At 43.7% G+C, this 23,859-nt stretch overlaps 1 protein-coding gene across 1 annotated transcript in view; it reads right to left on the minus strand.

The window, feature by feature from the left end:
• The window catches only part of LOC121542003 (serine/threonine-protein kinase TAO1-like), a 38,911-nt gene extending 16,311 nt beyond the window's left edge, over positions 1 to 22,600 (minus strand). Inside the window, 10 exon segments of the mRNA XM_041851425.2 lie at positions 3,225 to 3,306; positions 5,893 to 5,986; positions 6,131 to 6,222; positions 6,738 to 6,851; positions 7,010 to 7,106; positions 7,289 to 7,334; positions 7,544 to 7,645; positions 9,805 to 9,876; positions 10,521 to 10,800; positions 22,077 to 22,600. Of these exon segments, the coding sequence (XP_041707359.2) occupies positions 3,225 to 3,306; positions 5,893 to 5,986; positions 6,131 to 6,222; positions 6,738 to 6,851; positions 7,010 to 7,106; positions 7,289 to 7,334; positions 7,544 to 7,645; positions 9,805 to 9,876; positions 10,521 to 10,652 (831 nt within the window). The 5' untranslated portion in view covers positions 10,653 to 10,800; positions 22,077 to 22,600.
• Positions 22,601 to 23,859: the final 1,259 nt, after the last annotated feature.

A 23,859-nucleotide genomic window follows, 5' to 3' on the forward strand; every position in this document is an offset into this window, starting at 1 on the left:
ACTACTGCAACACTGTTTCCCCTGCCATAAACCCCTCACACTAGACTACTGCAACACTGTTTCCCCTGCCATAACCCCTCACACTAGACTACTGCAACACTGTTTCCCCTGCCATAAACCCCTCACACTAGACTACTGCCATAAACCCTCACACTAGACTACTGCAACACTGTTTCCCCTGCCATAAACCCCTCACACTAGACTACTGCCATAAACCCTCACACTAGACTACTGCAACACTGTTTCCCCTGCCATAAACCCTCACACTAGACTACTGCAACACTGTTTCCCCTGCCATAAACCCCTCACACTAGACTACTGCCATAAACCCTCACACTAGACTACTGCAACACTGTTTCCCCTGCCATAAACCCTCACACTAGACTACTGCAACACTGTTTCCCCTGCCATAAACCCCTCACACTAGACTACTGCAACACTGTTTCCCCTGCCATAAACCCCTCACACTAGACTACTGCAACACTGTTTCCCCTGCCATAAACCCTCACACTAGACTACTGCAACACTGTTTCCCCTGCCATAAACCCTCACACTAGACTACTGCAACACTGTTTCCCCTGCCATAACCCCTCACACTAGACTACTGCCATAACCCCTCACACTAGACTACTGCAACACCGTTTCCCCTGCCATAAACCCTCACACTAGACTACTGCCATAAACCCTCACACTAGACTACTGCAACACTGTTTCCCCTGCCATAAACCCTCACACTAGACTACTGCCATAACCCCTCACACTAGACTACTGCCATAACCCCTCACACTAGACTACTGCAACACTGTTTCCCCTGCCATAACCCCACACACTAGACTACTGCCATAACCCCACACACTAGACTACTGCAACACTGTTTCCCCTGCCATAAACCCCTCACACTAGACTACTGCAACACTGTTTCCCCTGCCATAACCCCTCACACTAGACTACTGCCATAACCCCTCACACTAGACTACTGCCATAAACCCTCACACTAGACTACTGCAACACTGTTTCCCCTGCCATAACCCCACACACTAGACTACTGCCATAACCCCACACACTAGACTACTGCAACACTGTTTCCCCTGCCATAAACCCTCACACTAGACTACTGCAACACTGTTTCCCCTGCCATAAACCCTCACACTAGACTACTGCAACACTGTTTCCCCTGCCATAAACCCTCACACTAGACTACTGCAACACTGTTTCCCCTGCCATAAACCCCTCACACTAGACTACTGCAACACTGTTTCCCCTGCCATAAACCCTCACACTAGACTACTGCAACACTGTTTCCCCTGCCATAACCCCTCACACTAGACTACTGCCATAACCCCTCACACTAGACTACTGCCATAAACCCTCACACTAGACTACTGCAACACTGTTTCCCCTGCCATAACCCCACACACTAGACTACTGCCATAACCCCACACACTAGACTACTGCAACACTGTTTCCCCTGCCATAAACCCTCACACTAGACTACTGCAACACTGTTTCCCCTGCCATAAACCCCTCACACTAGACTACTGCAACACTGTTTCCCCTGCCATAAACCCTCACACTAGACTACTGCAACACTGTTTCCCCTGCCATAACCCCTCACACTAGACTACTGCAACACTGTTTCCCCTGCCATAAACCCTCACACTAGACTACTGCAACACTGTTTCCCCTGCCATAACCCCTCACACTAGACTACTGCAACACTGTTTCCCCTGCCATAAACCCCTCACACTAGACTACTGCAACACTGTTTCCCCTGCCATAACCCCTCACACTAGACTACTGCAACACTGTTTCCCCTGCCATAACCCCTCACACTAGACTACTGCCATTAACCCTCACACTAGACTACTGCAACACTGTTTCCCCTGCCATAACCCCACACACTAGACTACTGCAACACTGTTTCCCCTGCCATAAACCCTCACACTAGACTACTGCAACACTGTTTCCCCTGCCATAACCCCTCACACTAGACTACTGCAACACTGTTTCCCCTGCCATAACCCCTCACACTAGACTACTGCAACACTGTTTCCCCTGCCATAAACCCTCACACTAGACTACTGCAACACTGTTTCCCCTGCCATAACCCCTCACACTAGACTACTGCAACACTGTTTCCCCTGCCATAAACCCTCACACTAGACTACTGCAACACTGTTTCCCCTGCCATAACCCCTCACACTAGACTACTGCAACACTGTTTCCCCTGCCATAAACCCCTCACACTAGACTACTGCAACACTGTTTCCCCTGCCATAACCCCTCACACTAGACTACTGCAACACTGTTTCCCCTGCCATAACCCCTCACACTAGACTACTGCAACACTGTTTCCCCTGCCATAAACCCTCACACTAGACTACTGCAACACTGTTTCCCCTGCCATAACCCCTCACACTAGACTACTGCAACACTGTTTCCCCTGCCATAACACCTCACACTAGACTACTGCAACACTGTTTCCCCTGCCATAAACCCACACACTAGACTACTGCAACACTGTTTCCCCTGCCATAAACCCTCACATTGGTGCCACAAAAGAGAGAAGATGATGTGCAGGTTTGCGGAAAAAACATTTGTTCCGTTTTTGGATATTGATTAGCGATTGTCAAGGACGCACAGAAATTCCAAAATGTGTGTGGAGTTTTTAGTTCCGATTATTTGTTTGCAATATGTGACCTATAGGCTGGGAGCTTCATAAGCGGTTTATTCCATTGTGTGGTTTGAATAGTGAAAAGACAACATATTTGGTGAGAATCACAACATAGGGTAGAAAATCTATTCTAGCTCTTAAAGGGGCAGTAGCCTACATTGGACGGACAATTTTCAATTACAGCATTATTTAATCTGCAGTTATTCTATTGCTATTTATTCTGTTACCAATAATATTTATATGTTAATAGTATGTTCTGATTACATTTATTTTGTCTCATATTTTAACTAAATGCAATCTATAAGCTTCCAAAATGTAAGTAGGTGTCTGAAAACACATTCTGATTGAATGGCTTGTCCTGCACTTTGTAAAACCCAGAGTCCATTGAGTGAATGTTGGAAAAAGATCTCGGTTCCTTTCTAAACATAGCGGTGTGAATGCAATGAGGACTCAGTCCACAAAAATAGGTGAAGTGAACTGGCAAAAGAGTCGAGTCCTCATTCAAAAGGGCAAGGAGAGTGTGAATACACCCTAAAACCTCAAATCTTACGTTCAGTAGATGGTCAGACTGGGGTCTATCTTGGGGGATTTTCTGAAGGCAGGAATCAACAAAGTTTCTAAAGTAATCCGTCCTGTATAGAGAGAGGAAGGGAGGGAGGGAGGGAGGGAGGGAGGGAGGGAGGGAGGGAGGAAGGGAGGGAAGGAAGGATAAAGGGCAAGACAAAAAAACAAACATTTTGTCACAATTAAATTAAAGTAACAGTAAAATCCATCACCTACGATAACCCTAACAGTGATAGCCCTAACAGTGATAACCCTAACCCACAATAACCCTAACCGTGATAACCCTAACCCACGATAACCCTAACCTACGATAACCCTAACCCTTACCCACAATAACCCTAACCGTGATAACCCTAACCCACGATAACCCTAACCACGATAACCCTAACCCACGATAACCCTAACCCACGATAACCCTAACCCACGATAACCCTAACCTACGATAACCCTAACAGTGATAGCCCTAACAGTGATAACCCTTACCCACAATAATCCTAACCGTGATAACCCTAACCCTTACCCACGATAACCCTAACCCTTACCAACGGCGTCCACCCACGGTGCTCAGAATGACAGAAATCACATTTAGATTATGGTCGTTAATGTTAACAGAACACGCTAGTCGAGGATGCAATGACGTGTCCTTACCGCACACTTTGAAGATGTTAGAATAACTGTCCACATTTACTTTTCCTCAGCCAACAAGGCGAGTAACGAACAGCAAAATCACTAACCTATGCATAGGCGGCGGGTGACAAGTTTAGGGAAGCAACTTTTCAACATAAAATGCACCTTTATAATAACGCCTACTATTAGTAATGTGATGAGTAGATTGGATAGTCATATATTTTAGGCTAATAATATAACTCAATCACTGTTTGCAAAAAAGACAGTTCAAAGCATGGCTGGGTGTGTATAGCATAGAGATCTGGGCTATAGGCTATATCAGATACATTTCTTCTTTCTTTGCACGGGAAAAAAACACATTTCATGCAATTCTACTACACTTTATATGACTGGAGACATTAGAATCTTTTTTAATATGACAAATTACAGGGTAGCCTGTAATGGCACTGACCCAACAATGATAAAGAGTGAATATGCACAGTGCGCGCTCACAAGGGATATGGCCAATGCTCTCCGCTGGTGCCAATAAGCTAGACTATAGCCTACTATTGTTCGCTCAATTAAGTTGAGAATTTTGATAACTATAAGACAGATTATAGTATTTATTGTCTTTGCTTTAAAACAATAGCCATTTGCTTTCCAAACTATGTTTTCCCACGATTTAATTTAGAAATATTGCGATTTGCCTGGCAGGGCCCCTCTACTTTTCACTGACAGTCGCAACTCAACAATCATCTATTGGGTATTTGCCTCGCGTGCGACCTTTCTTTCCGACTGCGATTTAAAACTATCCACCATTTTTTAAGGCCAGGGGAAGCTAATGATCCTCTGGGGCCATTTTTTAAGGCCAGGGGAAGCTAATGATCCTCTGGGGCCAAATCATGCTTTAGTAGCCTATTTTGAATGATTGGATTTATTTCTGTATAGACAGCAGGCTAATTAGGCTATATCATTTTGGCAATTTAATTCAAATTTACTTAGGGAAAGCTTCCCCTAGCCTTATGGACACGCTGCCTATGAGCCTCTGTCAATCTACTATCCCCCATAGTAGAACAGTGTACATATTCTATTGGTCAGCTTATCGAGAATGAAAAACTATTCTAAAACAGACTCTGGGTCAGTTATGGGACGATAGATCCCAAACTCATCCAACCAATAGGCCTCGGCTACATAAAGAAAAGGTTTAAAAGCAACGAGTCAGATGCAACAGATCAGAACGTTTAGCTTAAAATGCTGATAAACTATTATTTCTTCACATTATCAGGGCAGCAACGCGGACACGGCATTAGGCTACACGGGAATGTGCATTTGGCTACCAGACAATGACAGGAAGTTGAAAACCAATAGAACATAAGAGAAATAGGCTACTAGTTTCAATGGCATGTCTTCATAAAAAGTATTTATCAAAATAATTGCCTCCACGGATTCTGCCTGGGCTACTCTGAAGCAAGGTAAAACATGCCTCATAATATGTAGTAAAACGTTCAGGTTTCAAACAATTAAGTAGCTATGTTTACAAAATCCATACTGCCTCCAGCTCATTGCAAAGTGGTGTGTGACGCACTGATGAAGCCTGCCTTCCGTTACCTATACATTTGAATGGCGAATGGGAAGCGCGTTTCAATTACCAGTTGAGAAATAAAAAGAGTAGCTCTTTTTAATCGTGGCCCAAAAACTATTTTTAAAAACAGGACTGGGTTTATAAAAGCGCAGTCTGACAGATTTTCCACGTGTGATAAGATGTATAACGAATATGCACACACGCCAATTTAATTCCACTAAATTATGCAAATTAACCCATAGACCATGACCGGTCAAATATATTTACATCAACTGGTATTCCAACAATGATAAAAATAAAATAGTAATTATAAAAAGCATTATTTCGCAATGGGATTCTTTTTTTTTTCTTCTCCCGGACAATCGGCCGGTACCAATTACATTTATCTGCGTTTCAAAACTTTTTTTTACGGCTAATGGAAACTCTAGTGTGTGTGTGTGTGTATATATATATATAACACACTCACCAGTCGCTGGACTGCAGTGTAGGGCTCTCATTCTGCGCTATATGGTATAAGGCACTCATGGCGTTCATATTAAACAGAGGAGGCTTCCTCTCCGCTGCACACAAGACAGAAGAGTTACACACACACACACATTAGTCACACACACTATGCAGTGTCACATACACAGATAGTGTTTACACACACACAGTATGTTGCACATATAAACAATCGAAAACCACCCACACACACACCTACCTACCTAGTTCTACACAGGTGATCCCCAGGGACCAGACGTCCACCTTCCCGTCATACTGGCCCTCGTCCATGGCCAAGATCACCTCTGGGGCCATCCTGGAGAGGGGGGTGGGGGAGGGGGAGAGCAAGGAGGAGGAGGGGGAGAGAGAGAGAGAGAGAGAGAGAGAGAGAGAGAGAGAGAGAGAGAGAGAGAGAGAGAGAGAGAGAGAGAGAGAGAGAGAGAGAGAGAGAGAGAGAGAGAGAGAGAGAGAGAGAGAGAGAGAGAGAGAGAGAGAGAGAGAGAGAGAGAGAGAGAGAGAGAGAGAGAGAGAGAGAGAGAGAGAGAGAGAGAGAGAGAGAGAGAGAGAGAGAGAGAGAGAGAGAGAGAGAGAGAGAGAGAGAGAGAGAGAGAGAGAGAGAGAGAGAGAGAGAGAGAGAGAGAGAGAGAGAGAGAGAGAGAGAGAGAGAGAGAGAGAGGGCTCAATTACGATCACTGAACATTTAGCAAACAGAGATGGTGCATTATGGAACAGGTAGACCTTATAGAAGGAATGTAAAGAAATAAAAAAAAGTTGTCGCCACGCGGTCAAAGCTTGTCCCCCCACTGACTGTCGGTCTCTGCTGTCCCTCACCAATATGGCGTCCCCACAAAGGAGTTGGCTGGTGAGGCGATGGAGGCGGAGCCAAAGTCAGCTAGCTTGACCTGCCCTGGCTCCGTCAGGAGTATGTTACCAGCCTTGATGTCTCTGGGGGGAGGGACGGAGAGAGGGAGGAAGAGAGGTGGGGGAAGGGAAGGAGAGAGATTTCAAAACAGTACTTTGGACCACATGCTAATCTTGTTCAGTAGGTGTAATCTTATCAGCGTGTTTCTGTGTTATCCTCTAACTGTCTGGTAAACACTCACCTGTGAATCATGTTGTGGGAGTGAAGGTAGGCCAACCCCTGCAAAGCACCGTGGGTAATGGCAGCGATCTCCATTTCCTGAAGGGGATTTTTATGAACTACAAGATGAGTGAGAGAGAATATTTTAGAAAACATTTGTTAAGAATTATTTCACAAGTAAAACACAGTGTCAAACACAGTCTAAGTTGACGACTTGACGTAGTACAACCCCAAATAGAAGTTATTGTTTGTAGAATGTAGTACAACACAAATAGAAGTTATTGTTTGTAGAATGTTTTACCTTCTAGAACATCAGAGGCTGAGCCCAGACAGTACTCCATCACCAGCTAGAACCACACAGAGAACACACACAGGAAGAAAACAGGTCAATGGATATACACCTGTATGTAAGGTTACTGAAACACCTCAACGTGATTTTTAACCTCAAAATGTGTGGGAGGGTGTGTTTTTCTGTGTTTCATAGGTAGCAGCCCTCCATATACTCCACTGTGTGTGTGTGTGTGTGTGTGTGTGTGTGTGTGTGTGTGTGTCTTACCCATGCTGTGTGTTCTCGTAGGTAGCAGCCCTTGTACTCTATGCTGTTGGGATGTTGAATCTTCTGGAGAAACTTCACCTCTTTTATGATGTCCTGCCATTTCTAAGAGAGATATTGTTTTATTTAAAAAATAATACCTTTATTGGCCCAATAGTTCCATCATTAAAAGAAGAGAGAGAGGGAGGGAGAGAGTGAAAAGAGAGTGGGAGAAGGAGAGAGAAAATTAAGAATAAGCTATATAAAATAAAGACTTCTTTGAATACATTTCTGTGGAGACATGGTGAACCAACACACCTGGGGAAATAAGATGAGCGCAGAGTGAATACTCAGATCACTCTGAATGAACACAAAACCTACAGAGAACATTGTAGGTCTTCATCAAGTGTTTGTTCTCATATATGGCATATATACAGTGGGGGGAAAAAGTATTTAGTCAGCCACCAATTGTGCAAGTTCTCCCACTTAAAAAGATGAGAGAGGCCTGTAATTTTCATCATAGGTACACGTCAACTATGACAGACAAAATAAGAAAAAAAAATCCAGAAAATCACATTGTAGGATTTTTAATGAATTTATTTGCAAATTATGGTGGAAAATAAGTAATTGGTCAATAACAAAAGTTTCTCAATACTTTGTTGGCAATGACACAGGTCAAACGTTTTCTGTAAGTCTTCACAAGGTTTTCACACACTGTTGCTGGTATTTTGGCCCATTCCTCCATGCAGATCTCCTCTAGAGCAGTGATGTTTTGGGGCTGTCGCTGGGCAACACAGACTTTCAACTCCCTCCAAAGATTTTCTATGGGGTTCAGATCTGGAGACTGTCTAGGCCACTCCAGGACCTTGAAATGCTTCTTACGAAGCCACTCCTTCATTACCCGGGCGGTGTGTTTGGGATCATTGTCATGCTGAAAGACCCAGCCACGTTTCATCTTCAATGCCCTTGCTGATGGAAGGAGGTTTTCACTCAATCTCACGATACATGGCCCCATTCATTCTTTCCTTTACACGGATCAGTCGTCCTGGTCCCTTTGCAGAAAAACAGCCCCAAAGCATGATGTTTCCACCCCCATGCTTCACAGTAGGTATGGTGTTCTTTGGATGCAACTCAGCATTCTTTGTCCTCCAAACACGACGAGTTGAGTTTTTACCAAAAGTTCTATTTTGGTTTCATCTGACCATATGACATTCTCCCAATCCTCTTCTGGATCATCCAAATGCACTCTAGCAAACTTCAGACGGGCCTGGACATGTACTGGCTTAAGCAGGGGGACACGTCTGGCACTGCAGGATTTGAGTCCCTGGCGGCGTAGTGTGTTACTGATGGTAGGCTTTGTTACTTTGGTCCCAGCTCTATGCAGGTCATTCACTAGGTCCCCCGTGTGGTTCTGGGATTTTTGCTCACCGTTCTTGTGATCATTTTGACCCCACGGGGTGAGATCTTGCGTGGAGCCCCAGATCGAGGGAGATTATCAGTGGTTTTGTATGTCTTCCATTTCCTAATAATTGCTCCCACAGTTGATTTCTTCAAACCAAGCTGCTTACCTATTGCAGATTCAGTCTTCCCAGCCTGGTGCAGGTCTACAATTTTGTTTCTGGTGTCCTTTGACAGCTCTTTGGTCTTGGCCATAGTGGAGTTTGGAGTGTGACTGTTTGAGGTTGTGGACAGGTGTCTTTTATACTGATAACAAGTTCAAACAGGTGCCATTAATACAGGTAACGAGTGGAGGACAGAGGAGCATCTTAAAGAAGAAGTTACAGGTCTGTGAGAGCCAGAAATCTTGCTTGTTTGTAGGTGACCAAATACTTATTTTCCACCATCATTTGCAAATAAAATCATAAAAAATCCTACAATGTGATTTTCTGGATTTTTTTTTACAGGCCTCTCTCATCTTTTTAAGTGGGAGAACTTGCACAATTGGTGGCTGACTAAATACTTTTTTCCCCCACTGTACATACTGAACGATGTGTCTGTCTGTCTGTCTACTGGGGTGGTTTTCTTCCTACACAGATTAGGTGTAATCTGATTACAGCTAATCTGAAATTAGGAGGAGAGCGAGGCGAGAGTGAGTGTGTCTGAGTGCCATGGGGTGACCTTGGAGTGTGACACAATGTGTTCAGCTCACATATTTCTATCTGAGTGTGTGAACTCAATCTGGTGCAGCGCATCATTTCCCAAGTGTACCGTCTGAGACTTGTTGTCCTGGTTGAAATAAACTTAATAAAGACAGAAAGGAAGTAATGTGTTGTAGTCCGTCTCACCTCGTTGGACTGCTTCCCGCTATAGGACATCTTCTTGATGGCCACCACCTCAGTAGTTCGCACATCCCGCGCCTTAGACACAGACAGAGAACACACAGGCCTTAGACACAGACAGAGAACACACAGGCCTTAGACACAGACAGAGAACACACAGGCCTTAGACACAGACAGAGAACACACAGGCCTTAGACACAGACAGAGAACACACAGGCCTTAGACACAGACAGAGAACACACAGGCCTTAGACACAGACAGAGAACACACAGGCCTTAGACACAGACAGAGAACACACAGGCCTTAGACACAGACAGAGAACACACAGGCCTTAGACACAGACAGAGAACACACAGGCCTTAGACACAGACAGAGAACACACAGGCCTTAGACACAGACAGAGAACACACAGGCCTTAGACACAGACAGAGAACACACAGGCCTTAGACACAGACAGAGAACACACAGGCCTTAGACACAGACAGAACACACATGTGGAACAGCAGGACTATTACAGCACAGGAATCTGTGTGTGTATGTTTGTGTATGTTTGTGTGTGTGTGATGTGTGTGTGTGTGTGTGTGTGATGTGTGTGTGTGTGTGTGTGTGTGTGATGTGTGTGTGTGTGTGTGTGATGTGTGTGTGTGTGTGTGTGTGTGTGTGATGTGTGTGTGTGTGTGTGTGTGTGTGTGTGATGTGTGTGTGTGTGTGTGTGTACATACGAAGTAGACGGCTCCGAAGCTGCCATGTCCTATCTCTCGGAGGTCAGAGAACAGTTTCTCGGGGTCTTCCTTGGAAAACAGCTCAGCTACCTCCGGGTCCTTCAGACTGCCTACCCGCACAGTGGAGGGCATGCTGGGTAATGTAGTCTGCTGTCTCCCGGCAGGGCGGGGGCAGGGTACTATCTGGCTGTTGGAGTGCGGCTGGGTCTACGCCAGAGCAGCTGACAACTCATCTGCCGGAAGGGAGGGGCCAGAGGGGCAGGAGCATGGGCACCTGGAGCTGGGGGGGGATAGAAATAATACATTGGTGTGAGGGCAATATGTATCATTCAAAACTGACAAGTATTGTAGGAAGAGTATGAGGGGGAAACAGCTTTGTTACTCATCACAGAGAAACATTGGATCACAGAGAAAACATTGGATCACAGAGAAAACATTGGATCACAGAGAAAACATTGGATCACAGAGAAACATTGGATCACAGAGAAACATTGGATCACAGAGAAACATTGGATCACAAACATTGCCTCTCACTCAGCTTAACCTCATCCACAACCTATTGTGCACAGTGTGGGAGTGACCACAGAATTCTATGGGAGTGACCTAACGCAGTAAAATATGTAATTTCATTTTAGCGAATCACGACTGCGAGGCTAGAGGAAAGTGATTGGTTGGTGGATTAAGCCAATGCCTATACGTTTGACATTAAAATGTTCAACCCTCACTACATCAACTTAAACCTAAGAATTTGTGGAAAGTTCCTGGAATTTTCCATCCAGTAGACCTTTAAACTATTGGACTGGGCTAGCAGAAGCACTGCACATACATCATGTGGATTGATCATTGATTTAACATCCAGGTTTAAACTAGGCTATTGCCTTAATGAGAGAGAAGTGGGGTCAAAGTGCAGTGAGGGATTCAGTGTGTGTGTGTGTGTGTGTGTGTGTGTCATTGAGTCACGTATTGATGCGTGGTGTGTGTGTGTGTGTGTGTGTGTGTGTGTGTGTGTGTGTGTGTGTGTGTGTGTGTTTCATTGAGTGTACCGATAAGTGAAGTGTGTGTGTGTCAGCACTTTGAGTTCTTCTGGGACTGAAGCATCAGCCTCTGATGTGCAAATCACCACAGCAACCACACTGTAGTACCACAGCAGAGTTCTCATTAAAACACACACCATTAGGGATGAGAGAGAGACAGAAAGACAGAGCGAGACAGAAAGACAGAGCGAGACAGAAAGACAGAGCAAGACAGAAAGACAGAGCGAGACAGAAAGACAGAGCGAGACAGAAAGACAGAGCGAGACAGAAAGACAGAGCGAGAGACAGAAAGACAGAGCGAGAGACAGAAAGACAGAGCGAGAGACAGAAAGACAGAGCGAGAGACAGACATTTTGTGTTGACATTTGAAAATGTCTTTATTATTTTGGAACTTTTGTGAGTGTAATGTTGACTGTTAATTTTTGTATTGTTTATTTCACTTTTGTTTATTATCTACTTCACTTGCTTTGGCAATGTAAACATGTTTCCCATGCCAATAAAGCCATTGAATTGAAATCGAATTGACAGAGAGAGAGTGCGAGAGAGAGTGCGAGAGAGTGCGAGAGAGAGAGTACATGAGAGAGAGAGTGCATGAGAGAGAGAGTGCATGAGAGAGAGTGCATGAGAGAGAGAGAGTGCATGAGAGAGAGAGTGCGAGAGAGAGTGGAAGAGAGAGAGAGTGCGAGAGAGAGAGAGAGAGTGCGAGAGAGTGCGAGAGCGAGAGAGAGTGCGAGAGAGAGAGTGCGAGAGAGAGAGTGCGAGAGAGAGAGAGAGTGCGAGAGAGAGAGAGAGTGCGAGAGAGAGAGAGTGCGAGAGAGAGAGAGTGCGAGAGAGAGAGTGCGAGAGAGAGAGAGTGCGAGAGAGAGAGAGTGCGAGAGAGAGAGAGTGCGAGAGAGAGCGAGTGCGAGAGAGAGCGAGTGCGAGAGAGAGCGAGTGCGAGAGAGAGCGAGTGCGAGAGAGAGCGAGTGCGAGAGAGAGCGAGAAAGCGAGTGAGAGAGAGAGTGCGAGAGAGAGTGAGAGAGTGAGAGCAAGAGAGCGAGTACGAGAGAGAGAATGTGAGAGAGAGCGAGTGCGAGAGAGAGCGAGTGCGAGAAAGCGAGTGAGAGAGAGAGTGCGAGAGAGAGTGAGTGAGAGAGTGAGAGCGAGAGCGAGTACGAGAGAGAGAATGTGAGAGAGAGCGATAAGAAAGAGTGAGAGATTTCTGAAAATTAGGGCTATTAAGTCAATAACACCCTTCAACATCAGCTGACAAAAAGAGCACATTATACAAATCAAATTGTATTCGTCACAGGTGAACAGTGAAATGCTTACATACGGGCCCTTCCGAACAATGCAGAGAGAAATGATAACTTGGCTATATACACGGGGTATGAGGTACAGTGCCTTGCAAAAGTATTCATCCCCCTTGGCGTTTTTCCTATTTTGTTGCATTACAACCTGTAATTTAAATTCATTTTTATTTGAATTCCATGTAATGGACATACACAAAAGAGTCAAAATTGGTGAAGTGAAATGAAAAACGTAACTTGTTAAAAAAATTCTAAAAAATAAATAACGGAAAAGTGTTGTGTGCATATGTATTCACCCCCTTTGCTATGAAGCCCCTAAATAAGATCTGGTGCAACCAATTACCTTCAGAAGTCATAAAATTAGTTAAATAAAGTCCACCTGTGTGCAATCTAAGTGTCACATTATCTGTCACATGATCTCAGTATATATACACACCTGTTCTGAAAGGCCCCAGAGTCTGCAACACCACTAAGCAAGGGGCTCTACCAAGCAAGCGACACCATGAAGACCAAGGAGCTCTCCAAACAGGTCAGGGACAAAGTTGTGGAGAAGTACAGATCAGGGTTGGGTAATAAAAAAAAATCTGAAACTTTGAACATCCCACGGTGCACCATTAAATCAATTATAAAAAAATTGAAAGAATATGGCACAACAAACCTGCCAAGAGAGGGCTGCCCACCAAAACTCACAGACCAGGCAAGGAGGGCATTCATCAGAAAGGCAACAAAGAGGCCAAAGAACCCTGAAGGAGCTGCAAAGCTCCACAGCGGAGATTGGAGTATCTGTCCATAGGACCACTTTAAGCCGTACACTCCACAGAGCTGGGATTTACAGAAGAGTGGCCAAAAAAAAAGCCATTGCTTAAAGAAAAAAATAAGCTAACACGTTTGGTGTTCGCAAAAAGCCATGTGGGAGACTCCCTCAAACATATGGAAGAATGTACTCTGGTCAGATGAGACTAAAATTGAGCTTTTTGGCCATCAAGGAAAACACTATTACTGGCGCAAACCCAACACCTCTCATCACCCCGAGAACACCATCCCCACAGTGAAGCATGGTGGTGGCAGCATCATGCTGTGGGGATGTTTTTCCATCGGCAGGGACTGGGAAACTGGTCAGAATTGAAGGAATGACGGATGGCGCTAAATACAGGGAAATTCTTGAGGGAAACCTGTTTCAGTCTTCCAGAGATTTGAGACTGGGACAGAGGTTCACCTTCCAGCAGGACAATGACCCTAAGCATACTGCTAAAGCAACACTTGAGTGGTTTAAGGGGAAACATTTCAATGTCTTGGAATGGCCTAGTCAAAGCCCAGACCACAATCCAATTGAGAATCTGTGATATGACTTAAAGATTGCTGTACACCAGCAGAACCCAGAATATTTATGCACGCTCAAGTTCTGTTTTTGTCTTATTTCTTGTTTGTTTCACCCCAAAAAAAATTTGTGCATCATCAAAGTGGTAGGCATGTTCTGTAAATCAAATGATACAAACCCCCCAAAAATCCATTTTAATTCCAGGTTGTAAGGCCACGAAATAGGAAACATGCCAAGGGGGGTGAATACTTTCGTAAGCCACTGTAATTGAGGTAGATATGTACATATAGGTAGGGATATAGTGACTATGCAACAGGATAGATAATAAACAGTAACAGCAGCATATGTGATGAGTCAAAAGTGTTAGTGCAAAAATGGTAAATGCCGATAGTTAAATAGTTAACCAAATAGCTACCCAGACTAAATATTTAGCAGACTTTTTGGCTTGGGGGTAGAAGCTGTTCAGGGTCCTGCTGGTTCCACGCTTGCCGTGCGGTAGGAGAGAACTATCTATGCTCTTCCTCCTGGTATAGAGGTCCTGGACGTCAGGGAGCTCGGCCCCATAGATGTACTGGGCCATACACACTACTAGGGCTGTTATGGTGACCGTATTACCGCCGCACTGTCAGTCACGAGTCACGAAGGCAGTCAAATTCCACGTGACCGTTTAGTCAGGGTAACTAGGCTTCTCCAAGCTCTGATGCTGTTGATGGTCATTAGTAGCCTACCAAACTTGCTAACTGCCTGGTACTCAGTATTCTATTGTCCCTCTAATCACTATGACATCAATGCAAATCGAATCGAAAATCGAATCAAACACTTAATGAGAGCTCATGTTGCGCAACATTTCTATAGGCTACGCAATTGCCTGAGAAAACAGAGTATTGATGGCCTCTATTAAAAAGAGGAGGATGCCATCAGCTTTCTATAGGCTAAGCCAACTATATTTATTTAACAACTTTCCTAATATTAAGCACATTGCTTCTCTTTACAACAGGAGTATAGCCTACCTGGCTGGCATGAAAATGAACCACGGGAAAAGAGTCCTCCATTCGCTATTTAAGTGCATAGATTACATGCATTTTCCCCCCTGACCCTGTTTTGAGACAGGTGCATGATAATGTTCCATTCTAAATCAAAACAAATTTCTCACACACACTGCCAGTCAAAAGTTTGGACACACCTACTCATTCAAGGGTTTTTCTTTATTTTTTACACTGTAGAATAAGTGAAGATATCAAAACTATGAAATAACACACATGGAATCATGTAGTAACCAAAAAAGTGTTAAAACAAATCAAAATATATTTTATATTTGAGATTCTTCAAATAGCCACCCTTTGCCTTGATGACAGCTTTGCACACTCTTGGCATTCTCTCAACCAGCTTCATGAGGTAGTCACCTGGAATGCATTTCAAGTAACAGGTGTGCCTTCTTAAAAGTTAATTTGTGGAATTTCTTTCCTTCTTAATGTGTTTGAGCCAATCAGTTATGTTGTGACAAGGTACGGGGGGGGGGGTCCGACTCATCCCAAAGTCGAACAGCAGAGTGAAGGAAAAGCAGCCAACAAGTGCTCAGCATATGTGGGAACTCCTTCAAGACTGTTGGAAAATCATTCCAGGTTAAGCTGGTTGAGAGAATGCCAAGAGTGTGCAAAGCTGTCATCAAGGCAAAGGGTGGCTGTTTGAAAAATCTCAAATATATTTTGATTTGTTTAACACTTTTTTGGTTACTACATGATTCCATGTGTGTTATTTCATAGTTTTGATGTCTTCACTATTATTCTACAATGTAGAAAATAGTAAAACATTAAGAAAAACCCTTGAATGAGTAGGTGTGTCCAAACTTTTGACTGGTACTGTGTATTATTTAGTATATGGTATATGAAATGATGGCCGAAACATTATGTACAAAAAAAGTTTGGATCTGTTTGAAGAAAGAAAAGTACATTTACATATTAATATTAAGCAGTTTGTTGTGCTATGAGGTGTTATGGATGACGATGAAGGGATCTCAAAACCACCTGACAAATTGACATCCAATGTTGAGACGACCCATTCTCACCATCAGTAAGGTCATGCGCACCACTTTCAAAGACAGAGGCCATGCTTACAGTTCTAACCCCAGCTACTGCTAGTGGAATGAGCACTGTGCTCATCAATGCATGCTAAGGTGGGTTGAACTGGAAAATGATCATATATTTTATCGATCACTGAAAGTAACTAATCAGAAAGATTAAGTAAATCTAATGTATAATAACAGTTGTGAAATTGATCAAATTAAGTTTGATCAAAGCAATTTCTTTGATATTGGACTTTTAATATATTAGTGCTTGTAGAACTCTAAAAAGGTACAGTGAGGGAAAAAAGTATTTAATCCCCTGCTGATTTTGTACGTTTGCCCACTGACAAAGACATGATCAGTCTATAATTTTAAATGGTAGGTTTATTTGAACAGTGAGAGACAGAATAACAACAAAAAAATCCAAAAAAACACATGTCAAAAATTTTATCAATTGATTTGCATTTTAATGAGGGAAATAAGTATTTGACCCCTCTGCAAAACGTGACTTAGTACTTGGTGGCAAAACCCTTGTTGGCAATCACAGAGGTCAGACGTTTCTTGTAGTTGGCCACCAGGTTTGCACACATCTCAGGAGGGATTTTGTCCCACTCCTCTTTGCAGATCTTCTCCAAGTCATTAAGGTTTCAGCTCCCTCCACAGATTTTCAATGGGATTAAGGTCTGGAGACTGGCTAGGCCACTCCAGGACCTTAATGTGCTTCTTCTTGGGCCACTTCTTTGTTGCCTTGGCTGTGTGTTTTGGGTCATTGTCATGCTGGAATACCCATCCACGACCCATTTTCAATGCCCTGGCTGAGGGAAGGAGGTTCTCACCCAAGATTTGACGGTACATGGCCCCGTCCATCGTCCCTTTAATGCGGTGATGCATAATGTTTCCACCTCCATGTTTGATGGTGGGGATGGTGTTCTTGGGGTCATAGGCAGCATTCCTCCTCCTCCAAACACGGCGAGTTGAGTTGATACCAAAGAGCTCGATTTTGGTCTCATCTGACCACAACACTTTCACCCAGTTCTCCTCTGAATCATTCAGATGTTCATTGGCAAACTTCAGACAGCCCTGTATATGTGCTTTCTTGAGCAGGGGGACCTTGTGGGCGCTGCAGGATTTCAGTCCTTCACGGCGTAGTGTGTTACCAATTGTTTCCTTGGTGACTATGGTCCCAGCTGCCTTGAGATCATTGACAAGATCCTCCCGTGTAGTTCTGGGCTGATTCCTCACCGTTCTTATGATCATTGCAACTCCATGAGGTGAGATCTTGCATGGAGCCCCAGGCCGAGGGAGATTGACAGTTATTTTGTGTTTCTTCCATTTGCGAATAATAGCACCAACTGTTGTCACCTTCTCACCAAGCTGCTTGGTGATGGTCTTGTAGCCCATTCCAGCCTTGTGTAGGTCTACAATCTAGTCCCTGACATCCTTGGAGAGCTCTTTGGTCTTGGCCATGGTGGAGAGTTTGGAATCTGATTGATTGATTGCTTCTGTGGACAGATGTCTTTTATACAGGTAACAAGCTGAGATTATGAGCACTCCCTTTAAGAGTGTGCTCCTAATCTCAGCTCGTTACCTGTATAAAAGACACCTGGGAGCCAGAAATCTTTCTGATTGAGAGGGGGTCAAATACTTATTTCCCTCATTAAAATGCAAATCAATTTATAACATTTTTGACATGCGTTTTTCTGGATTTTGTTGTTGTTATTCTGGCTCTCACTGTTCAAATAAACCTACCATTAAAATTATAGACTGATCATTTCTTTGTCAGTGGGCAAACGTACAAAATCAGCAGGGGTACAAATACTTTTTTCCCCTCACTGTAGATATATTATACATTTAAAAAAAATGTTGGAAATATTCTAACGGCTGATGCAAAATATTTGCCTCAGTTTTCTATGTAGAACAATATGTTTTACGGTGTGTACAGGATGAACAGAGAGTGAAAAGCCACAACTGACCATCAACATACTATTATTCACACCCCTTCAACGGAGGAAGTAGGCATAGAGAGCAGAAGCTGTCAACCAATCTCCACAGCAGTTCAGGCCTCAGTGCCTACAGTCCACTACAGACAGTCACAGCAGAGAGAGTAGAAGCTGTCAACCAATCTCCACAGCAGTTCAGGCCTCAGTGCCTACAGTCCACTACAGACAGTCACAGCAGAGAGAGTAGAAGCTGTCAACCAATCTCCACAGCAGTTCAGGCCTCAGTGCCTACAGTCCACTACAGACAGTCACAGCAGAGAGAGTAGAAGCTGTCAACCAATCTCCACAGCAGTTCAGGCCTCAGTGCCTACAGTCCACTACAGACAGTCACAGCAGAGAGAGTAGAAGCTGTCAACCAATCTCCACAGCAGTTCAGGCCTCAGTGCCTACAGTCCACTACAGACAGTCACAGCAGAGAGAGTAGAAGCTGTCAACCAATCTCCACAGCAGTTCAGGCCTCAGTGCCTACAGTCCACTACAGACAGTCACAGCAGAGAGAGCAGAAGCTGTCAACCAATCTCCACAGCAGTTCAGGCCTCAGTGCCTACAGTCCACTACAGACAGTCACAGCAGAGAGAGTAGAAGCTGTCAACCAATCTCCACAGCAGTTCAGGCCTCAGTGCCTACAGTCCACTACAGACAGTCACAGCAGAGAGAGTAGAAGAGAGAGAAAACTAAGAGGATTTACTCCTCCATACTGTTCACACACACACAGCGTCCATTAGTTCCTCTGTCATTAGGATAAAGCCAGTGTTTAGCCTAACTCTCACTATGCTACCACATCACTAGTCAAATCAACGTTTATTGGTCGTACAGTTTAGCAATGTTATAGAGGGTGCAGTGAAATGCTTATGTTACTAGCTCCTAACAATGCAGTCAAATGTCAAAAAGTACACAAATAATCAAAATGTTTAAATAAAAACACAAGAAATGGCAGAATGAATCCAATGAACAACCCAAATAGCACTGTAACAGTTAAAGTTGGTAACGGAATAGCCTACAATGTTTTTTCAGCTCAGATTTACTCACAAGGCATTTACATTACATTTTACATTTAAGTCATTTAGCAGACGCTCTTATCCAGAGCGACTTACAGTTAGTGAGTGCATACATTATTTATTTATTATATTTTTCATACTGGCCCCCCGTGGAAAACGAACCCACAACCATGGCGTTGCAAACGCCATGCTCTACCAACTGAGCTACATCCCTGCCGGCCATTCCCTCCCCTACCCTGGACGACGCTGGGCCAATTGTGCGCCGCCCCATGGGTCTCCCGGTCGCGGCCGGCTACGACAGAGCCTGGATTCGAACAAGGATCTCTAGTGGCACAGCTAGCACTGCGATGCAGTGCCTTAGACCACTGCGCCACTCGGGAGAGGCAATGGCATACAACGCAGCATAGGCACAGCCTATAGGCTTAGTGTTTAATTTTTTTTTATACAGTATATTTTTTACGTATTCATTCAGGTTCACAGTGTGGACAGAACAGAGGTCCCCGTACCGAACAGTTCAGTACATGTACCATTACAGCCTTATCAATTACTAACTTAATTGAACGGGGGGACATCACCAAATTCACTGGGGACTCATTACATACTACTTGTCAGACACTGATACTATATACTGAGAACTGATACTGTATACTGGTTGTTGGGGTGGGATTGGCGTGGGGTCCATGGTTGGCTTTTGAACATTCCTTTGGATTCCTCATGTCTAACACAATCAGAAAAAAGTTTGGTACAAATCAGTTGTTAGGTACTATATTTATTGAATATGCATTCAATTAGCTTTATTTCTCAGAGATCAAATGATTAGGTCAACAAAATAAATGTTGCAGGAATGCTAATCCTATCCGTTTCTAACCACATAAATGATTTCAGAACAATCTGAGTTGGTGGGTGTCGAAATCCTCCTGCTTTTTGAGTTGTAACGACCCTGCACAGTCCTGGATTGGACTGACTGGGTCACTGTATGGGGCCTGGGGTGGACTGGCTGGCTGAGAGGGTGTTTCTGGGCATGTCAGTGTTTTACTGGGACAGAGGCTGCTCTACAGTGGGTTATGTCAGGTGGGGGCTGGTATAGAGCGGGGGGGCATGACAACAACACTGATCCATGTGGACTGTACTGTGTGGCGGGCTGAGAAAACAGCCTTTACCCTACTCCCTCCCTGATCCCTTTTCCCTGGGAGACGCATAAATCCAATAGACTATAGTACAGTCAGTGACCAGGCCTAAAGCTGTTATAACACATACTGGAACACCAACAGGCTATGATGCTACTTACCCATGTAGCTAAACTATGATGCTACTTACCCATGTAGCTAAACTATGATGCTACTTACCCATGTAGCTAACTATGATGCTACTTACCCATGTAGCTAAACTATGATGCTACTTACCCATGTAGCTAAACTATGATGCTACTTACCCATGTAGCTAAACTATGATGCTACTTACCCATGTAGCTAAACTATGATGCTACTTACCCATGTAGCTAAACTATGATGCTACTTACCCATGTAGCTAAACTATGATGCTACTTACCCATGTAGCTAAACTATGATGCTACTTACCCATGTAGCTAAACTCTCACTGGTCTAGTGATGGACAACGATTCAATCATTGAGGACTTACTCTGTGGATAACTACCTTATATCACTGGTTGTGATATAGCCTTCTGTACATTCAGACTCCTAGAAAGCCAAGTGCTTGAATACAATGTTGTTAATAAATGCAAAAGGTTTGCATTGTTAACGAAAAATAGTGTTCTTGCTTTGTCATTACCAACACTTAACCTGAATGTGTAGGAAGGAACATGATTGGGAGACGTTGCCAACTTACATTTATGATGTAATTGTCTAACAAATGAAAACATAATGGAAAAAACAGCTCTAAATAATGATTTAGTACAGTTTGTCACCATTTGGAGTGTGCAATACTGGCGAACTGCCATAGTCAAGGCCGAGAGAATGTTACGCAATGTCAACACAGAAATTAGGAATGTGACTCACGTCACTGCCTGCAAACCAGACAGCAACCGCCAGGAATGAATGCAGGCGTACAAGGAAGACATACCCGAAACGATCATAGATTTGTCAAGCTGCTTGTTGGCTGTAAACATTAAACGTAGTAACAGTTAGGAGATAACTAGTCCTATTTCAGTTTACAGTTTAGACTGAGTGGTTGACATTGATCGTGAAGCTGCTGTGTTTCTGATCGCCTCAGTTTTGTGCCATGATTTACAGTTGAGTTGCACAGTGAGAAAAACCACGAGGGAGTGTCACAGCAAAACTAGCTACCTAGTTACATTAGAAGAGGATTCGCTAGTTAGGTAGCTGGCTAGTAAAACAACTGACGTTAGCTTGATAGCTAACGTTACAAGCCAGCATTTATCGCTGGACGAACGTTAACTAGCTAGCCACACACAAACTTAGCTAACTCGCCATGTCCTTCCCAGCATCTGTCTTGTCAGTTAGCTGCCATTTAATTGTTTACAAGTTATAATGAGACATTCGCATAATAGCTTACCAAAAGTTAGCTAGTGAGTTACTGTTGATTAGCCATGTAGCTAGCTAGCCATGTCCATTTGTTATCATTCCCCAATTCACAAACGTTAGAGCAAAGATTCCTTTCTGACTAAAGTTAGCTCGATGACATCCACCTAGCTAGCTAACATTAACCATCCACATCGTAAGCGTACTATTTGTTTGTTAACTAGCTACAGTATCAATGCTGTTGTCTAACCAGCTGATCAAGTTGTCTAACTAAGAAGCCTAGCTTGATGGCAAGCTAGCCAGATAAACACATTTATCACCAGCAGAAGTTGGCTTGAATGTACAGCGGACACTTACCTGTCAGAGGCCAGGTTCAAGTAGAACAACGGGAGCGAATGTCCAACAAGGCAAGGAAGGACTCCGGGCAGCAGTCTGGAGCACAGATTTGAGTTTTGATTGCTAGCCTTTTCTAGGTTGTGCGATGCCGACTCGTTGTGTGCGGTCAACCGAAAAACAAGTGTGATGTGGTTCAATATGTGTAGAGTAAGGCCAGTCGAGGCCCTGAAAATAACTACTGATAGCTTGGTAATAAACCAGTCAGCCAACGAAGTTCTCCACTCCTCCCAGTCAGTTTCCAAAGATGGCGGCGGCGAGATTTCTCCTCCTCCTTACTACCGTGACAATCATGGTGCAGAATATGTCAAAACATCCACAACTCTGTTAAAACTGAAAAGCGACAGTAAACCCTAGTTCCAACTAAAACGATTAATGTGCCGCACTTGGGTTGCCTTGTCGCTGTTTACCCCCGGGTGGGTGCTGAAGTTACTGTCCCCTCCTCTCCGTGCTAGCTCTCCCCCTTCGAAACATCCAGCCAAGATCCGCAATCTGAATCCCCATTGACAGACGGGCGGTATGTTCAAGTTGGCGGGGCGTGACAACGCAAGAGGGAACTCGTAGTTGGTTATGAGTACAGCATACAAGTTGCTGCTGGTGGTGGTGGTGGTTGACAGTCAGGGTAGATTCACACATCATGTTCTGAATACCCATCAAAGGATATATAATTAATTTTCTGTTCTCAAATGTTCAAGGCTACTTCAAAATTCAAAGTAAGCATACACAGTCCTCTTCATTGTCTGGAAACCCGACATTGAATTGCATTGAATTCTACGTCAGGCAGAAAATAGCTTTTGAATCAGAAACATTTCCTCTCATGACCTCTACAAGCCAGAATGTTGAATACAATTACATTTTAAAGTACTTTACCAGTTGTCTGTGCGGTAGGTCCTTTTGGCGGTAGGAATGTGAGACAATATATCCACAGGAAAGTATAATTACATAAACTTTTAAAAGTGCTGGTAGGGCCTTCAGATTTCTATCACCTGATAATCATTTGGTGCATAAAAATACATGCACCAGACACATGCATACTTGCCGAGCTCGTGCACGTGTTTACATGGTTTTGTGCATGTTTCAGGTGAAAGGAATCTGAATGCACTACCAGTGTTTTGAAAAGTTGATGTAATTATACTTTCCTTTGGATATGTCTCACATTCCTTCTGCCAAAAGGACCAACCGCATGGACAACCAGTAAAGTAGGTTAAAATATCATTTTATTCAACATTCTGTCTTGTAGAGGTCATGAGAGGAAACTTTCCTGATTCAAAAGCTCATTTCTGCCCAAAGTAGAATTCAATGCAATTCAATGTTTGGTTTCCTGGCAAGCCTCTTCATATCTACACTACCATTCAAAAGTGTGGGGTCACTTAGAAATGTCCTTGTTTTTGAAAGAAAATCAATTTTGTTGTCCATTAAAATAACATCAATTTGATCAGAAATACAGTGTAGACATTGTTAATGCTGTAAATGGCTATTGTAGCTGGAAACAGCTGATTTTTAATGGAACACAGACAGACAGACAGACAGACAGACAGACAGACAGACAGACAGACAGACAGACAGACAGACACATGCAATAAAGCATATACACTACCGTTCAAAAGTTTGGGGTCACTTAGAAATGTCCTTGTTTTTGAAAGAAAAGCAATTTGCATCAGCAATTGTGGGTTCGATTACAGGCTCAAAATGGCCAGAAACAAATAACTTTCTTCTGAAACTCGTCAGTCTATTCTTGTTCTGAGAA

This window comes from Coregonus clupeaformis, chromosome 27, assembly GCF_020615455.1.
Source record: "Coregonus clupeaformis isolate EN_2021a chromosome 27, ASM2061545v1, whole genome shotgun sequence".
Taxonomy (NCBI): domain Eukaryota; kingdom Metazoa; phylum Chordata; class Actinopteri; order Salmoniformes; family Salmonidae; genus Coregonus; species Coregonus clupeaformis.